Source organism: Acomys minous (assembly GCF_964271855.1).
Source record: "Acomys minous genome assembly, chromosome: 2".
NCBI classification, from domain to species: Eukaryota; Metazoa; Chordata; class Mammalia; order Rodentia; family Muridae; genus Acomys; species Acomys minous.
The window spans coordinates 48,919,133-48,938,467 of NC_140484.1; the positions used below are offsets into that span (position 1 = coordinate 48,919,133).

The 19,335-nt window shown below is 48.1% G+C and overlaps 1 protein-coding gene across 6 annotated transcripts in view; it reads right to left on the reverse strand.

Annotated features, from left to right (window-relative positions):
- AHNAK (AHNAK nucleoprotein) overlaps positions 1 to 19,335 on the reverse strand; it is a 92,620-nt gene that overhangs the window by 61,080 nt on the left and 12,205 nt on the right. For 2 of the 6 annotated variants that reach the window (XM_084773070.1, XM_084773071.1), the window contains exon 5: positions 794 to 18,680. The exons of 3 other annotated variants lie outside the window; for them this stretch is intronic. In XM_084773070.1, coding sequence (XP_084629196.1) covers positions 1,632 to 18,680 — 17,049 coding nt within the window. In that variant the 3' untranslated portion in view covers positions 794 to 1,631. Of the gene's footprint in view, positions 1 to 793; positions 18,681 to 19,335 lie in introns of those variants that run through there. One more of the 6 variants, XM_084773072.1, reaches the window with a different exon arrangement.

A 19,335-nucleotide genomic window follows, 5' to 3' on the forward strand; every position in this document is an offset into this window, starting at 1 on the left:
TGAGATCTGGTGCCCTCTTCTAGCCTGCAGGCACACATGGGGGCAGAGTACTGTATAAATAATAAATAAATAAAATATTTTTTTAAAAAAGTACTGAGTGGGTGAACACCTCAGACCACACTAGCCCAGACCTCCCCTTCCTCAAGCTGAAAGCAGATGAGCTGATGTAAAATGGGACATCGTAGTTCTGCCCAGGGAATCTTTCCAATATCCCAGTGGCCACCTTCCCAACAGCATACATGGGCAGACCCTGTCCCTGGATGTGATGGCTCACACTTGTAACCCCAACCTCAGGATGATGAGACAGGAAGATTGTGTCAAATTCAGGACAGCCTTGGATACTTGGATACAGTGAGTCTCAAAATACAAAATGCCTGTCTCAAAAATAAAAAAAAATAATAATAATAATAATAAATAAAAAGAATCCTTCTGCCTCCACCCCTATGTGCTGGCATTGCTGTTATGAAGAGTCTTACATGTTTCTGGGGCCCTAACCCAGCCAAACACTCAATTAACTGAATTACATCTCTCCTCCACCTCCACCCTCTTCTAAGGTCTTGCTCACACTAAGGTAGGTGTTCTCCAGGGAAGTATGGCCGCTAGCCCCTCTCAGTCACTCAGCAATGAAGAGAATCAAAAAGCAAAATCTTCCTCCTGGTACGTGGGCAGAGGTCAGCCTTAAAGTCACTAACAAAACTAGCAATGCCACCGGGCGGATCGTGCTCAGCGAGGGCTGTGTATGTGACCTCCTTGGGCTTCGTTCCCTCCACACAGAATGCAGGAGCACAATGCATCAGGGTTAATAAACAGCTTTATTTGCCTTGAACAGCATCAACTTTCTTACATCCTCAATTAATTTGACATTAAAGTGCCAGACATTTCCTTAATCATGATGACATTTGTTAAAAAAAGAAAGCAGAACTTTTCTCACGGATGAACACTTTTCTTACCAAGCCCAGAATGGAAGGCCCTCGCATTGACCTGGTGGGTAGGAAAATTTGCAAGCAGATTCAAAACCCCTCTCACCTTGAGCACCAAACTAGGCTGGGGCCAACACAGCTGGAGATAAAAGTCAGGCTCCCCCAGAGGTTGAGAAACACCACCTGCTGGCTGCCACCTCCTCAGGGCCATGCCAGGGTGTCGCTGTTCGTACAGGTCCAACCTTCAGAGCAATGAAGACCTGGCCCCCTCTGTCACCTTTTATCCCACCCTCCCTTACTCACAAAAGCCCCCAAAGTCATTACAATGGAAAAAAAAGTGGGTTTCCACTACCCAGGTACTAACAATGTTCAGGAAAGTAAGGATGATAAACATAAAAGCTTGCTTGGTAAACACGAGCTCTCAGCATTCAATGCAAAAGGAAAAAAAAAAAAAAAGAAACCAAAACACTGAAATCTTAAGGCAAATACTGCTGACTTTGCACATGGGCCAGATGAGCTTAGAACTCTTTACCTGGCTTCAGAGTCCCAGGAGCCGAGAGGCCTTGGTTTGTCAGCACTTGCCATCGGCAGAGGCAAGATCTTTGCATTATTGCTGAGGCTGTTGGGGTGTTTCTCTTTGGAGTTTATATACAAACACACCCAAGGCTGATGCATTTATACATATGTATATGTACACACATACAGAGCCCACTACTCTTTCTTTGTGGAAATTGATAGCTCTACCTCCGGAAGCTGGATGCCAGCCTTTGTCCCACTGTCATTGCTAGAGGAAGAAGACAGTCGGGACTTCTTTGAGGCCAAGGACACTCCACTCCCTTGTAACTTGCCTGCCTCATCATCACTCCCAGTCACCTCATAATGACCTTTGCTCTTTGACCCTAACCCACCGAAGGTACCGAATTTCAGCTTCCCGTGTTTGCCTTTAGCTTCTCCACCTGCAAACTCCAAAGTCCCAGTCGGGGTGGAAGGCGCCGAGGACTCCCTCTCGTCACTGAAGGAGTTGGAGCGGTGTCTTGGCTTCTTACTTTTAAATAGGGAGAACTTGCCTTTGGGTGAAGACGCTTCAGCTTCTGCCTCTCCCTCCAGAGAGCCCAAGCTGGCCTTTGAGCTCTTCAGGTCCCCTTTGGACCCAGAAATGGATGCTTCTGGTGAGCCGGTGGCACCACCTTTCCCTTTAGGTTTGGAGAAATTGAATTTGGGCATTTTGATTTTGGATTTTTTCAGTTTCACCTCAGACTCTTCCCACTCGCCTTCTCCGGCACCAGCCTGCACATTGGCCTCCACCTTAGGGAAGTTGACATCCACCCCTACTTCTCTGCCAACGAGCTCACGGCCAGAGAAGGTAAACTTCGGGATCTTCATCTTGGGGAATGTTACTTTTCCAGATCCACTTTCCAAGTGACCTTGAGGCCCAGATACACTCAGACCAGGGCCCTGGAGCCCAACCTGGCCTCCTTTCATGCCTCCCTCTATCTTTGGTCCTGAGAAATGAAGGTTCCCAGCAAGTTTGGATGTATCCACGTTGAGAGAGGAGGAGACCTGAGGTCCCTTCCACTCAGCTCCAGAGCCTTTGACACTCATATGCCCTTCACCCAGACTGATATCTGGTACACTGACACCGCCTGAAACATCTACACCTCCTTTGACTTTGGGGCCCTTCAAGCTGACACCAAAACCTGACTCAGGAGATGCCACATTAAAGGAAGGTCCCTTGATGCTGACATCGGGGACAGCCCCATGGAGATGTATTCCGGAACCTTTCAGATCTCCTTGAATTTCAGGACCAGAAATCTGCCCTGTTGGGAGTTTCACACCACACCCAGAAGCCTTAACCCCGGGCATTTGAAGGCTTCCTTCTAGGCCTTGAACGCTGATGCCTGGAAGACCTCCCGCAGCGGTCCCGAGGCTCCCCTTCACTTTTGGTCCTTCCAAGTTAAAGTCCACGCTTGGCGTGGAGGTCTGAGGCCCTTTCAGGTTCACATCCATCCCTGGCCCCTTTAGTTCTCCACAAACTTGTGGCCCCTTGATGTTCATGTCCAAGTCAGACCCCGGAGTGGAAACACCAAACTGAGGCAGCTTCATGCGGGGAAGTTTGACACCACCTTCTGAGGCCTCTAAGCTGAGATCAGGAGTACCCGCAGAAATTTTAGGGCACTTGATGTCCCCAGACACAGCCAAGTCTCCCTGTAGGCTTGGTCCCTTCAGTGTCACATCTGGTGCCCCCACATGAAGTGCTGTTGTGGCATCAATCCCTGACACGTTCACACCATCTCCTCCTATCTGTACTTTTCCACCAACGCCTTTGAGGTCAAGACCTGGAGCGTGTAGCTTCATGCTGGGACTGGATGCTCCCAGGTCTCCCTTCAAACTTGGTCCTTTCAAGTTCAGGTCAAGGTCAGGCCCAGAAAGTTTAGGCATAGAGAGGTCCACCGAAGGCAAGTCCATTCCTGGGCCTTTTACAGAAATATCAGGCCCTTCAAACTTAACATCTGATGTGTTCAGGCCTCCTTCAAGAGAGGGAATCTGAGCAGAGATCCCAGTGCATTCACCTTCCATCTTCACTCCAGGAGCACTGATCTTGGGCAATGAGAATTTAGGGAATTTGATTTTTCCTTCTGGACCTTGCAGATCAACGTCAGGTCCTTTCAGTTCCACGCTGGGAACCTCACCCTTTACCTTTGGTCCTTTCAACTTGACATTCACATCGGGTATGGAGACTTGAGGAGCAGAAACACTAAAGGAGGGTGCTTTGATTTTAGCATCGGGGCCTTCAATGTTGATGTCAGGCGTGTCCAAGTTTGCCTGCACTGTGGGACCTTTCAAGTTGCCCTCTATCTTTGGCACTGAGACGTCCACACCTGGCACCTTGAACTTGGGAGCCTTCACATGGATATCAGGCACTTCCACGTGAACCTCTGGTGAAGACATATCCACACCAGGTGCCTTGATCTCACCTTCCAGCTTGGGGCTAGGTAGGGGAGCCTCTGCTTTAAACTTAGGTGACTTGATGTCAAATTCCACATCTGGGAAGTACATCTTTCCAAACATAGTTTTCTTGACTTTGGGAGATTTTACGTCAGCTTTGAGTGTAGCGTCAGGCCCTGCAACACTGACATCCATGTCAGGGGTCTTGAGATTGGCCTCAAGCTCACCCCCAGGAACATTCAAATCAAACCCCTGTTTCTTGGCTTTAACTTTAGGGCCGCTCATGTGAATTTTAGGCATTTTGAACTTGCTTTTCTTGCCCTTGCCACCTATGTTTACTTCAGGAGTCTCAACACTCAGCTCTGCTTCGGGGACAGTCACATCAACTGAGGGTGTCTTGATATCAGCTTTGGGGCCTTTTACACCAAATCCAAACTTGGGTTTCTTAAACTTTGGTACTTTAACATCTGGCCCCTCAATATTAATATCTGGGCTCTCCATGTGGACGTCTAAGCTTGGAGTGTCCAAATCCACTTTGGGCCCCTTGAGGTCCACTTCACCACCTCCTAACTTAGGCCCAGAAACTCCAATTTTTGGCGTCTTGATATGGAGATTAACATCAGGAGCAGATACATCCAGGGATGGCATCTTCAAGTTAGGGCCACTAAGTTTAGCATCAGGGCCTTCAAAATCCAAACCAGGACCTTTCAGGTCTATCTCAGGTCCCTTGAGAGTACCTTCAATCTTAGGAACAGACCCATCAAAATCTCCTTTTATTTTGGGGCCTTTTAGCTCAAGATCAACATCAGGCATGGAGATCTTGGGAGCCTTGATGTTAATCTCAGGCATCTTGAATTTGGGACCCTTCACTTTCATATCTGGACCCTCAATATTCACATCTGGAGCCTCAATGTCCATTTTGGGTCCTGAGACATCAATGTTAGCCTTAGGGAGGTTTACATCCACTTCAGGGCCCTCTCCTTTGAAGCCAGGCATGCTGAACTTGGGCATTTTCACCTTGGGCATCTTCAGGTGCCAGTCTGGACCATGAACTTCAACATCTGGAGCGTCCATGTCCACTTTGGGGCCTTTGATGTCCACCTCAGGAACTTTAATCTCACCTTCCACTTTGGGCAGAGACATATCCACATCACCCTTCACTTTGGGGCCTTTCAGGTTTAAACCAATGTCAGGCATGGAGATCTTGGGAGCTTTTATGTTCATCTCAGGCATCTTGAACTTAGGACCTTTCAACTTCCCTTCTGGCCCCTCAATGTTGACATCAGGAACATCAATGTCCACTTTGGGGCCTGCAATATCCACTTCTGGGCCTTTGAGGTCACCTTCCACTTTGGGCAGAGACACATCCACATCACCTTTCAATTTTGGACCTTTCAGATGAAGATCAATGTCAGGCATGGAGATCTTGGGTGCTTTGATGTTCATCTCTGGCATCTTGAACTTAGGACCCTTCAGTTTTGCATCTGGACCTTCAAGATTCAAATCTGGAACCTCAATGTCCACTTTGGGTCCTGAGACATCAATGTCAGCCTTGGGTAGGTTCACATCTATTTCAGGGCCTTCTCCTTTGAAGCCAGGCATGCTGAACTTGGGCATTTTCACCTTGGGCATCTTCAGGTGCCAGTCTGGTCCATGAACATCAACATCTGGGGCATTAATGTCCACTTTAGGGCCTTTAATGTCAACTTCAGGGCCTTTCAGGTCACCTTCCACTTTTGGCAGAGACACATCCACATCACCCTTCACTTTTGGCCCTTTGAGATTTAAGTCAACTTCTGGCATTGAGATCTTGGGTGCCTTGAGGTGGAGATCAGGCATTTTAAACTTGGGGCCCTTCAGTTTCCCTTCTGGCCCATGAATGTCAATGTCAGGAGTGTCGATGTCCAATTTAGGACCTTTCACATCCACTTTGGGACCTTTCAAATCTCCTTCTAGTTTAGGAATAGAGATGTCCAAATCTCCCTTTACCTTGGGTCCTTTCATGTTCAAATCAATGTCACTCATTGAGATTTGTGGAGTTTTGAAATGGACATCTGGCATCTTAAATTTGGGACCTTTTAGTTTTCCTTCAGGACCCTCAATGTCTATCTCTGGCCCTTTGAGATCACCTTCAACCTTGGGGAGTGCAATATCCACCTCTCCCTTTACCTTAGGCCCTTTAAGGTTTAAGTCAAAGTCAGGCATGGAAATCTTGGGAGCTTTGATGTGCATGTCTGGCATTTTAAATTTGGGTCCTTTTAATTTTCCTTCTGGACCTTCAATATTGACATCAGGAGTGTCAATATCCACACTGGGACCCTTGATATCAATACCAGAGCCCTTTAGTTCACCTTCCATTTTAGGCAGGGAAGCATCCACATCGCCCTTCACCTTAGGACCCTTAAGATGCAAATCAAAGTCAGGCATGGAGATTTTAGGTGCTTTGATGTTCATCTCAGGCATCTTAAATTTGGGACCCTTCGCTTTCACATTTGACACACCAACATTCACATCTGGAACATCAATGTCCACTTTGGGTCCTGAGACATCAATGTCAGCTTTGGGTAGGTTCACATCCACTTCCGGACCCTCTCCTTTGAAGCCAGGCATGCTGAACTTGGGCATTTTTACCTTGGGCATCTTCAGGTGCCAGTCTGGGCCATGAACATCCACATCTGGAGCATCAATGTCCACTTTGGGGCCTTTGATGTCCACTTCTGGGCCTTTGAGGTCACCTTCCACTTTGGGCAGGGACACATCCACATCACCTTTCAATTTTGGACCTTTCAGATGAAGATCAATGTCAGGCATGGAGATCTTCGGTGCTTTGATGTTCATCTCAGGCATCTTGAACTTAGGACCCTTCAGTTTTGCATCTGGACCTTCAAGATTCACATCTGGAACCTCAATGTCCACTTTGGGTCCTGAGACATCAATGTCAGCCTTAGGTAGGTTTACATCCACTTCTGGACCCTCGCCTTTAAAGCCAGGCATGCTGAACTTGGGCATTTTCACCTTGGGCATCTTCAGGTGCCAGTCTGGGCCATGAACATCAACATCTGGGGCATTAATGTCCACTTTAGGGCCTTTGATGTCCACATCTGGCCCTTTGATATCTCCTTCCACTTTGGGCAGAGACACATCCACATCACCCTTCACTTTGGGGCCTTTCAGATTTAAATCAATGTCTGGCATTGAGATCTTGGGTGCCTTAAGGTGGAGATCAGGCATTTTAAACTTAGGGCCCTTCAGTTTCCCTTCCGGCCCATGAATGTCAATGTCAGGAGTGTCAATGTCCACCTTGGGGCCAGAGACACTAATGTCAGCTTTGGGCAAATTAGCATCCACTTCAGGACCCTCTGCTTTGAAGCCAGGCATGTTGAACTTAGGCATTTTCATCTTGGGCATCTTCAGGTGCCAGTCTGGACCATGAACATCCACATCTGGCGCATTAATGTCCACTTTGGGGCCTTTGATGTCAACCTCTGGCCCTCTGAGGTCTCCTTCCACTTTGGGCAGGGAAACATCCACATCACCCTTCACTTTGGGGCCTTTAAGATGCAAATCAGGCATGGAGATCTTGGGTGCTTTGATGTTCATCTCTGGCATCTTGAACTTAGGACCCTTCAGTTTTGCATCTGGACCTTCAAGATTCACATCTGGAACCTCAATGTCCACTTTGGGTCCTGAGACATCAATGTCAGCCTTGGGTAGGTTCAAATCCACTTCTGGACCCTCTCCTTTGAAGCCAGGCATGCTGAACTTGGGCATTTTTATTTTGGGCATCTTTAGGTGCCAGTCTGGACCATGAACTTCAACATCTGGAGCATCAATGTCCACTTTGGGGCCTTTGATGTCCACTTCAGGAACTTTAATCTCACCTTCCACTTTGGGCAGAGACACGTCCACATCACCCTTCACTTTGGGGCCTTTCAGGTTAAGATCAATGTCAGGCATGGAGATCTTGGGGGCTTTGATGTTCATCTCAGGCATCTTGAACTTAGGACCTTTCAGCTTCCCTTCTGGCCCCTCAATGCTGACATCAGGAACATCAATGTCCACTTTAGGCCCTGAGACATCAATGTCAGCCTTAGGGAGGTTCACATCCACTTCTGGGCCCTCTGCTTTGAAGCCAGGCATGCTGAACTTAGGCATTTTCATCTTGGGCATCTTCAGGTGCCAATCAGGACCATGAACATCCACATCTGGAGCACTGAGGTCTACTTTGGGACCTTTAATGTCAACCTCTGGGCCTTTGAGGTCACCTTCTACTTTGGGCAGGGAAACATCCACATCACCCTTCACTTTGGGGCCTTTAAGATGCAAATCAGGCATGGAGATCTTGGGTGCTTTGATGTTCATCTCTGGCATCTTGAACTTAGGACCCTTCAGTTTTGCATCTGGACCTTCAAGATTCACATCTGGAACCTCAATGTCCACTTTGGGTCCTGAGACATCAATGTCAGCCTTGGGTAGGTTCACATCCACTTCTGGACCCTCTCCTTTGAAGCCAGGCATGCTGAACTTGGGCATTTTTATTTTGGGCATCTTCAGGTGCCAGTCTGGACCATGAACATCAACATCTGGAGCATCAATGTCCACTTTGGGGCCTTTGATGTCCACTTCAGGAACTTTAATCTCACCTTCCACTTTGGGCAGAGACACGTCCACATCACCCTTCACTTTGGGGCCTTTCAGGTTAAGATCAATGTCAGGCATGGAGATCTTGGGGGCTTTGATGTTCATCTCAGGCATCTTGAACTTAGGACCTTTCAACTTCCCTTCTGGCCCCTCAATGCTGACATCAGGAACCTCAATGTCCACTTTGGGGCCTTTGATGTCCACTTCTGGGCCTTTGAGGTCACCTTCCACTTTGGGCAGGGACACATCCACATCACTTTTCAATTTTGGACCTTTCAGATGAAGATCAATGTCAGGCATGGAGATCTTGGGTGCTTTGATGTTCATCTCAGGCATTTTGAACTTAGGACCCTTCAGTTTTGCATCTGGACCTTCAAGATTCACATCTGGAACCTCAATGTCCACTTTGGGTCCTGAGACATCAATGTCAGCCTTGGGTAGGTTCACATCTATTTCAGGGCCTTCTCCTTTGAATCCAGGCATGCTGAACTTGGGCATTTTTACCTTGGGCATCTTCAGGTGCCAGTCTGGGCCATGAACATCAACATCTGGAGCATCCATGTCCACTTTAGGACCTTTGATGTCAACCTCTGGTCCTTTAATATCCCCTTCTAATTTGGGAATAGAAACATCCACATCACCCTTCACTTTTGGGCCTTTTAGGTTAAAGTCAATGTCAGGCATAGAGATCTTGGGAGCTTTGATATTCATCTCTGGCATCTTGAATTTAGGGCCTTTTATGCCTCCCTCTGGACATTCTACATTGAATTCTGGGCCCTCAATATTCATACTTGGACCTTCTATATTGATTTCTCCCTTTGGTAAATCCACATCAGGTCCCTCCGCTTTCAATCCAGACACACTGAACTTGGGCATTTTCATCTTGGGCATCTTCAGATTCCACTCTGGACCATGAACATCCACATCAGGTGCATTAAGATGCACTTCTGGTGCTTTAATATCCACTTTGGGACCTTTAAAGTCTCCTTCTAAATTTGGGCCTGCTACATCTAAGTCTCCTTTGACTTTAGGACCTTTCAAGTTTAACTCCACATCAGGCATGGAGACTTTGGGAGATGAAATGCTCAGGAAAGGCATTTTGAACTTTGTTCCTTTCACTTTCCCTTGGACTTCAACTTCTGGAGCACTAATATCAACTTTTGGAGCTGTTACATCAACATCTGGCTTCTTAACTTTGACATCCACTTCAGGTGTCTGAACTTTGGACCCAGAAAAATTGAATTTAGGAAGCTTAAAACGAGATTTCTTTGATTTCCCATCAATATTGACCTTAGGAGCAGAAATGTCCACTTCTGGGACCTTCACATCTAACTTGGGAGTTTTAATGTCACCCTCCAATTTGGGTCCAGAGATATCAACATCTCCCTTGAGCTTGGAGCCCTTCAAATTCAAGTCAATTTCTGGCATAGAAATCTTGGGCATGTTTACATGCATGTCAGGCATTTTCAGTTTAGGACCTTTCAATTTGCCCTCAGGACCATGAATGTCAATATCTGGAGCACTGACATCTAATTTGGGGCCCTTTATGTCAAGAGAAGGCTCTTTCAAATCACCCTCTACATTTGGAAGTGAAACATCCACATCACCCTTCATTTTGGGGCCTTTAAGATGCAAATCAGGCATGGAGATCTTGGGTGCTTTGATGTTCATCTCTGGCATCTTGAACTTAGGACCCTTCAGTTTTGCATCTGGACCTTCAAGATTCACATCTGGAACCTCAATGTCCACTTTGGGTCCTGAGACATCAATGTCAGCCTTGGGTAGGTTCACATCCACTTCTGGACCCTCTCCTTTGAAGCCAGGCATGCTGAACTTGGGCATTTTTACCTTGGGCATCTTCAGGTGCCAGTCTGGGCCATGAACATCAACATCTGGAGCATCAATGTCCACTTTGGGGCCTTTGATGTCCACTTCAGGAACTTTAATCTCACCTTCCACTTTGGGCAGAGACACGTCCACATCACCCTTCACTTTGGGGCCTTTCAGGTTAAGATCAATGTCAGGCATGGAGATCTTGGGGGCTTTGATGTTCATCTCAGGCATCTTGAACTTAGGACCTTTCAACTTCCCTTCTGGCCCCTCAATGCTGACATCAGGAACCTCAATGTCCACTTTAGGCCCTGAGACATCAATGTCAGCCTTAGGGAGGTTCACATCCACTTCTGGGCCCTCTGCTTTGAAGCCAGGCATGCTGAACTTAGGCATTTTCATCTTGGGCATCTTCAGGTGCCAATCAGGACCATGAACATCCACATCTGGAGCACTGAGGTCCACTTTGGGGCCTTTGATGTCAACCTCTGGCCCTCTGAGGTCTCCTTCCACTTTGGGCAGGGAAACATCCACATCACCCTTCACTTTGGGGCCTTTAAGATGCAAATCAGGCATGGAGATCTTGGGTGCTTTGATGTTCATCTCTGGCATCTTGAACTTAGGACCCTTCAGTTTTGCATCTGGACCTTCAAGATTCACATCTGGAACCTCAATGTCCACTTTGGGTCCTGAGACATCAATGTCAGCCTTGGGTAGGTTCACATCCACTTCTGGACCCTCTCCTTTGAAGCCAGGCATGCTGAACTTGGGCATTTTTATTTTGGGCATCTTCAGGTGCCAGTCTGGACCATGAACATCAACATCTGGAGCATCAATGTCCACTTTGGGGCCTTTGATGTCCACTTCAGGAACTTTAATCTCACCTTCCACTTTGGGCAGAGACACGTCCACATCACCCTTCACTTTGGGGCCTTTCAGGTTAAGATCAATGTCAGGCATGGAGATCTTGGGGGCTTTGATGTTCATCTCCGGCATCTTGAACTTAGGACCTTTCAGCTTCCCTTCTGGCCCCTCAATGCTGACATCAGGAACATCAATGTCCATCTTGGGTCCTGAGACATCAATGTCAGCCTTAGGAAGGTTCACATCCACTTCTGGGCCCTCTGCTTTGAAGCCAGGCATGCTGAACTTAGGCATTTTCATCTTGGGCATCTTTAGGTGCCAGTCTGGGCCCTGAACATCCACATCTGGAGCACTGAGGTCTACTTTGGGGCCTTTAATGTCAACCTCTGGGCCTTTGAGGTCACCTTCTACTTTGGGCAGGGAAACATCCACATCACCCTTCACTTTGGGACCTTTAAGATGTAAGTCTAAGTCAGGCATAGAGATCTTGGGCGCTTTGATGTTCATCTCAGGCATCTTGAACTTAGGTCCCTTCAATTTGCCCTCTGGTCCTTCAATCTCAATGTCTGGCCCTCTCATGTTCACATTTGGTCCTTTAAGGTCTCCTTCCAATTTTGGAACCTCTACATCCACCTCTCCCTTTATCTTTGGACTCTTTAAGTGAAGATCAATGTCTGGCATGGAGATTTTCGGAGTTTTAAAGTGCATGTCTGGCATCTTGAACTTGGGGCTTTTCCATTTGCCTTCTGGGCCTTCGACAGCAACTTCTGGTATGTCAGCATCCAATTTGGGGCCTTTGATATCCAGTTCTGGACTCTTTACTTCTCCCTCAAGCTTTGGGACATCAATATCTCCTTTGATTTTAGGACCCTTTAAGTTGAAATCAACATCAGGCATGGAGATCTTGGGGGCCTTGAAGTGCATATCGGGCATCTTAAACTTGGGACCTTTCAGCTTCCCTTCTGGTCCTTCAATGCTCACGTCAGGAACCTCAATGTCCACTTTGGGTCCTGAGACATCAATGTCAGCCTTGGGTAGGTTCACATCCACTTCTGGACCCTCTCCTTTGAAGCCAGGCATGCTGAACTTGGGCATTTTCATCTTGGGCATCTTCAGATGCCAGTCTGGGCCATGAACATCCACATCTGGAGCATTAATGTCCACTTTGGGGCCTTTGATGTCCACATCTGGCACTTTCACTTCACCTTCTATCTTGGGTACTGTCACGTCCATGTCCCCCTTGACTTTGGGGCCTTTCAAGTGTAAGTCCACATCAGGCATGGAGATCTTAGGGGCCTTGAAGTGCATATCAGGCATCTTGAACTTGGGGCCCTTCAACTTTGCATCCGGACATTCCAGATCAACATCTGGCACTTCCACATCCACACTGGGGCCTTTTAATTCTCCCTCTAATTTTGGCACAGTCACGTCCATGTCCCCCTTGACTTTGGGGCCTTTCAAATGTAAGTCCACATCAGGCATGGAGATCTTAGGGGTCTTGAAGTGCATCTCTGGCATCTTGAACTTGGGTCCCTTCAACTTTGCATCAGGACATTCCAGATCAACATCAGGTATCTCTACATCTATACTGGACCCTTTCAAATCTCCTTCCAGTTTGGGAACTGTCACATCCATGTCACCTTTTACTTTAGGGCTTTTCAAGTGTAAGTCTACATCAGGCATGGAGATCTTGGGGGCCTTGAAATGCATATCAGGCATCTTGAACTTGGGGCCCTTCAGTTTCCCTTCTGGTCCTTCAATGCTCACATCAGGAGCCTCAATGTCCACTTTGGGTCCTGAGACATCAATGTCAGCCTTGGGCAAGTTCACATCCACTTCCGGACCCTCTCCTTTGAAGCCAGGCATGCTGAACTTGGGCATTTTCATCTTGGGCATCTTCAGATGCCAGTCTGGGCCATGAACATCCACATCTGGAGCATTAATGTCCACTTTGGGGCCTTTGATGTCCACATCTGGCACTTTCACTTCACCTTCTATCTTGGGTACTGTCACGTCCATGTCCCCCTTGACTTTGGGGCCTTTCAAGTGTAAGTCCACATCAGGCATGGAGATCTTAGGGGCCTTGAAGTGCATATCAGGCATCTTGAACTTGGGGCCCTTCAACTTTGCATCCGGACATTCCAGATCAACATCTGGCACTTCCACATCCACACTGGGGCCTTTTAATTCTCCCTCTAATTTTGGCACAGTCACGTCCATGTCCCCCTTGACTTTGGGGCCTTTCAAATGTAAGTCCACATCAGGCATGGAGATCTTAGGGGTCTTGAAGTGCATCTCCGGCATCTTGAACTTGGGTCCCTTCAACTTTGCATCAGGACATTCCAGATCAACATCAGGCACTTTCACATCCATGTTGGGGCCTTTAACATCAACTTGAGGACCTCTGAGATCAGCTTGTACTTCTGGCACAGAAGCATCTATCTCTCCTTTCAGTTTGGGCCCCTTTAAATTCAAGTCCACATCTGGCATGGAGATCTTGGGAGCCTTGATATTCAACTTGGGCATCTTAAATTTGGAGCCTTTCAGTTTTCCTTCTGGTCCTTCAATATCCAAGTCAGGAGTATCAATGTCCACTTTGGGTCCTGAGACATCAATGTCAGCCTTGGGTAGGTTCACATCCACTTCCGGACCCTCTCCTTTGAAGCCAGGCATGCTGAACTTGGGCATTTTCACCTTGGGCATCTTCAGATGCCAGTCTGGGCCATGAACATCCACATCTGGGGCATTAATGTCCACTTTGGGGCCTTTGATGTCCACATCTGGCACTTTCACTTCACCTTCTATCTTGGGTACTGTCACGTCCATGTCCCCCTTGACTTTGGGGCCTTTCAAGTGTAGGTCCACATCAGGCATGGAGACCTTAGGGGCCTTGAAGTGCATATCAGGCATCTTGAACTTTGAACCTTTCAGTTTCCCTTCTGGACATTCAATATCAATATCACCGACATCCACACCAACTTCAGGACCTTTCAAATCTCCCTCTACTTTTGGAAGAGAAACATCTATATCACTTTTCAGTTTAGGTCCTTTCAGATTAAGCCCAACATCAGGCATAGAGATTTTATGTGTCTGTATAGTCATGCTTGGCATCTTGAACTTGGGACCCTTTAGTTTCCCTTCTGGACCTTCAATATTCACATCTGGAACCCCAATGTCCACTTTGGGTCCTGACACATCAATGTCAGCCTTGGGTAGGTTCACATCCACTTCTGGACCCTCTCCTTTGAAGCCAGGCATGCTGAACTTGGGCATTTTCACCTTGGGCATCTTCAGGTGCCAGTCTGGGCCATGAACATCCACATCTGGTGCCTCTACTTTGGGGCCTTTGATGTCAACAGCAGGGGCTTTTATTTCCCCTCCCACTTTTGGAACTGACACATCATATTCTCCTTTTACTTTAGGGCCTTTCAAGTTCAAGCTAACATCCGGCATGGAGATCTTCTGAGGTTTTATATTCATTTCTGGCATCTTAAATTTCAGGCCTTTTAGTTTTGCATCTGGACCTTCAAGATTCACATCCGGAACCTCAATGTCCACTTTGGGTCCTGAGACATCAATGTCAGCCTTGGGTAGGTTCACATCCACTTCAGGGCCCTCTGCTTTGAAGCCAGGCATGCTGAACTTGGGCATTTTCATTTTAGGCATCTTCAGGTGCCAGTCTGGGCCATGAACTTCAACATCTGGAGCATCAATGTCAACCTTGGGTCCTTTAATGTCCACATCTGGCACTTTTACTTTACCCTCTACCTCAGGCAATGATACATCCACATCTGCTTTTCCTTTGGGCCCTTTAATATTTAAGTCCACATCAGGCATGGAGACCTTAGGGGCTTTGAAGTGCATCTCAGGCATCTTAAACTTGGGGCTCTTCAGCTTCCCTTCTGGTCCCTCGATGCTCACATCTGGGGCCTCAATGTCCACTTTGGGTCCTGAGACATCAATGTCAGCCTTGGGTAGGTTCACATCCACTTCTGGACCCTCTGCTTTGAAGCCAGGCATGCTGAACTTGGGCATTTTCATCTTGGGCATTTTCAGGTTCCAGTCCGGCCCGTGAACTTCAACATCTGGTGCATCAATGTCCACTTTGGGCCCTTTAATGTCCACATCTGGAATTTTCATTTCACCTTCTACCTTAGGTACTGTCACATCCATGTCTCCCTTGACTTTGGGACCTTTCAAATTTAAGTCCACATCAGGCATGGAGACCTTAGGGGCTTTGAAGTGCATCTCAGGCATCTTGAACTTGGGGCCTTTCAGCTTTCCTTCTGGGCCCTCAAGGCTCACATCTGAGGTTTCGATGTCAACTTTAGGTCCTGAAACATCAATGGTAGCCTTAGGCAGGCTCACGTCCACATCTGGGCCCTCACCTTTGAGAGAAGGCATGCTAAACTTGGGCATTTTCATCTTTGGCATTTTCAAGCTCCAGTCTGGGCCTTGACCTTCCACATCCGGCACTTTAATATCTACATTCGGACCTTTAATGTCCACATCTGGAACTTTCATCTCTCCCTCTATTTTTGGTGCAGACATGTCTAGATTTCCCTTCACTTTGGGTCCTTTGATATCCAGGTCCACATCTGGTAAAGACACTTTTGGAGCCTTAAAATGCATCTCAGGCATCTTAAACTTGGGGCCTTTCAACTTCCCTTCCGTTCCCTCAAGGTTCAAGTCTGGAGCACTAATATCTAGCTTTGGTACAGAAACATCCACATCAGCCTTGGGCAAGTTCACATCCAACTCTGGGCCTTCTCCTTTGAGACTAGGCATGCTGAATTTGGGCATTTTAATCTTTGGCATTTTCAAGCTCCAGTCAGGACCATGAATGTCAACATCTGGAGCACTGACATCTACTTTGGGGCCTTTCAGGTCTCCTTCCAGCTTTGGCACTGTGACACCATACTCTCCTTTTACTTTGGGGCCTTTCATGTGCAAATCTACATCAGGCATGGAGATCTTGGGGGCTTTGATGTTCATCTCGGGCATCTTCAGCTTAGGACCTTTCAGCTTTCCTTCAGGTCCTTCAATGCTCACATCTGGAGCTTTGACATCCACCTTGGGTCCTGAGATATCAATGTCAGCCTTAGGAAGGTTCACCTCCATTTCTGGGCTCTCTGCCTTGAAGCCTGGCATGCCGAACTTAGGCATTTTCATCTTGGGCATCTTCATGTGCCATTCGGGACTTTGGACATCCACATTTGGGACATCAATGTCCACTTTAGCACTTTTAAGTTCGACATCAGGAACTTTAATCTCACCTTCATGCCCTGGCACTGTGACATCATATTGTCCCTTTACACTGGGGCCTTTTAAGTGTAAGTCCACATCTGGCATGGAGATCTTTGGCGCTCTGATGTTCATCTCAGGCATCTTAAACTTATGTCCTTTCAACTTCCCTTCTGGTCCTTCAATGCTAACATCTGGACCACTGACCTCCACCTTAGGGCTAGAAACGTCCATACTTGCGTTTGGCAGGCTCACATCCACTTCTGGGCCTTCTGCTTTGAGCCCTGGCACACTGAACTTGGGCACTTTCATCTTGGGTATCTTCAGGTCTAGGCCATGAGCGTCCACTTCTGGGGTATCAATGTCCACTTTGGGGCCTTTCAGTTCTCCCTCAAGCTTTGGTGTTGCTACGTCAAACTCTCCCTTCACCTTTGCACCTTTGATGTGCAGGTCCACATCAGGCGTAGAAATCTTTGGCGTCTTAACACTTAGGTCAGGCAGATTAACATCAGGACCTTCAAGTTTGCCACCCAGACCCTCTATGTTGACATCTGGGGCTTCTACATTGACCTTAGGCCCTGAAATACTGATAGCTCCTTTAGGTAGAGTCACGTCTACATCAGGGCCCTCTCCTTTGACTCCCGGGACACTGAACTTAGGCATCTTCATCTTGGGCGTTTTCAAGTTCCATTCTGGGCCATGAACTTCCACATCTGGAGCACTGATATCCATTTTGGGGCCTTTGACGTCAACTTCGGGGCCTTTAGCTTTCCCTTCTACTTTGGGGAGCATGACATCTACACCCCCTTTCACTTTCGGCGCAGCTACATTTAAGTCTACATCTGCCATAGAAATCCTACAGGCCCCTATTTTTCCAGAAGGGCTGCTGAGCTTGGGGCCTGTCAAGGTCCCCTCTAAGTCTGGCGTCTCTATGTCCACCCTGGAGCCTTTAACTGACACCTGAGGGCCTTTAACATCACCTTTCACCTCAGGAACAGACACCTTCATGTCGCCTTTCAGTTTACAGGACCCAAGGCTCAGATCCACATCCTGCATGGAGATTTTAGGTTTCTGGACAATCATTTCAGGAGTCTTGACTTTAGCACCCTTCATCTTCCCTTCTAGCCCACCAGTAGCCACCTCAGGCACACTGACTTCCCCAGAGACCCCAGGAAGGGTCACTTCACCTGCGGGCAGTGCCACATCAATGCCGACCCCCTCTCCCTTTGAACCCGAGGCAGAGAACTTAGGGACTTTCATCTTGGGCATGTTGAGTTTGCCCCCTAGCCCATGAACATCAACATCAGGGCTTTGAATTTCCACGCTGGGACCAGTGATGCCGCCCTTGATTTTAGAAGCACAGGCATCTACTCCCATGCTCCCTTGCAGCTTGGTACCTTTCAAGCCTAAGTCACCCTCAAGTGATGATGGCCCAGTGATCTGGGGACCCTTCAGCTTCCCTTCAAGCCCCTCAGTATTGACAGAGGAGGTACTGACTTCCAGATGAGGGGCCTGGATGTTCTCAGCCATGGTCAAGCCTGGCTTGTCACCCTTGTGCCCCACAGAGAACTCAGGTGCAGAAACACTCAGCCCTGCCTCTGCTATCTGTCCCTCTGGGCCTGCTGAGACACCAAATTTTGGCATCTTCATGGTAGGAATTTTAATTTTCCCAATGTCGCCACTCTGGAGGGAGGGGCCCCGTACCTCTACTGAGCCAGCCCCAAGAGAAGACGAGATGTCCACTCCTGGAACTTGGTTCCCTCCTTTGCCACCCAAGTCCAAGCCCTTTGCTTTGACATTCACGCCCGGGCTTCCCACCTTTATCCCAGGCACAGTGACCTGGAAATTTGAGTGCCCGGCACCTTCAAGCTCCGGCCCTGAAGCAGAAATGGCACCTGCCCGGATATCCACAGCGGAGCCTGCGGCTGGAGAGGCTGCCCCGGATCCTGAGGGCAGTCTGATCACCGTCTTCCCAGACTGGGTTTCCACGTCTGTGTTGGAGATTTCAGTCACTTCATGTCTTGGTATCTTGATCATGAACTCAGGGCTGCTGATGTCAATGTCCTTCACCCCTTCTCGACCGGTCACATCCACAGTGTAGGCTGTGACCCTTCTGGTCACTGTGATGGTACGGCTCTGGGTCTCCCCAAGGTCCCCCTCTACTCCATCCTCTGACCTCAGGCGTGGCTTGATCTTTGTGGTGTAGATGCGCTGGTAGTCCTCATCAGCCCCGCTCTGCAGAAAGACATGCCCAGCAGAGGTTGCAGCAAAGCCCGCCCAGTTGGCAGAAGCCTGGCTGCAGCCCAGCCAACAACAGGGTTTGCCTGTTTCCCAAAGGTGCTCAGACCGTACAGAGGTCCAGAGAGCCTCCTAGGGCAGAACACAGAGGACTGACAGTCACATCACAAGAGGAAAATAGAAATTATCTGGAAGAAAATTCTGATTAGCAAAAGTCATGACAGGGCTAGAAAATATGTAGATTCCTGGAATATGCTGCCCAGGAAGAGGCTCTGCTACCCGGTGATAGTTCAAATCAACCTGTTTCAGGGGCCCATCCCAACCTGTATTTTCACCCTTCAATTCTCAGAGGCAGGTTGAACGCCAGTGACGTCATTTCAAAGCTCCAAGAAAGCAGCCGGCCTTCCTCTTGGCATCTAGGCCTCCACTGCTTGAGCTGGTTCCCACGCCATGGCCTAGTCTCAGGAGACTGAAGGCATGCTACACTTGTAAGAACAGAATCAGCCCAGCATTTGGGAGGCAGAGGCAGGTGGATTGCTGTGAGTTCGAGGCCAGCCTGGTCTACAAAGCAAGTCCAGGACAGCCAAGGCTACACATAGAAACCCTGTCTCAAAAACAAACAAACAAACAAAAAACAAAAAACAGAATCAGC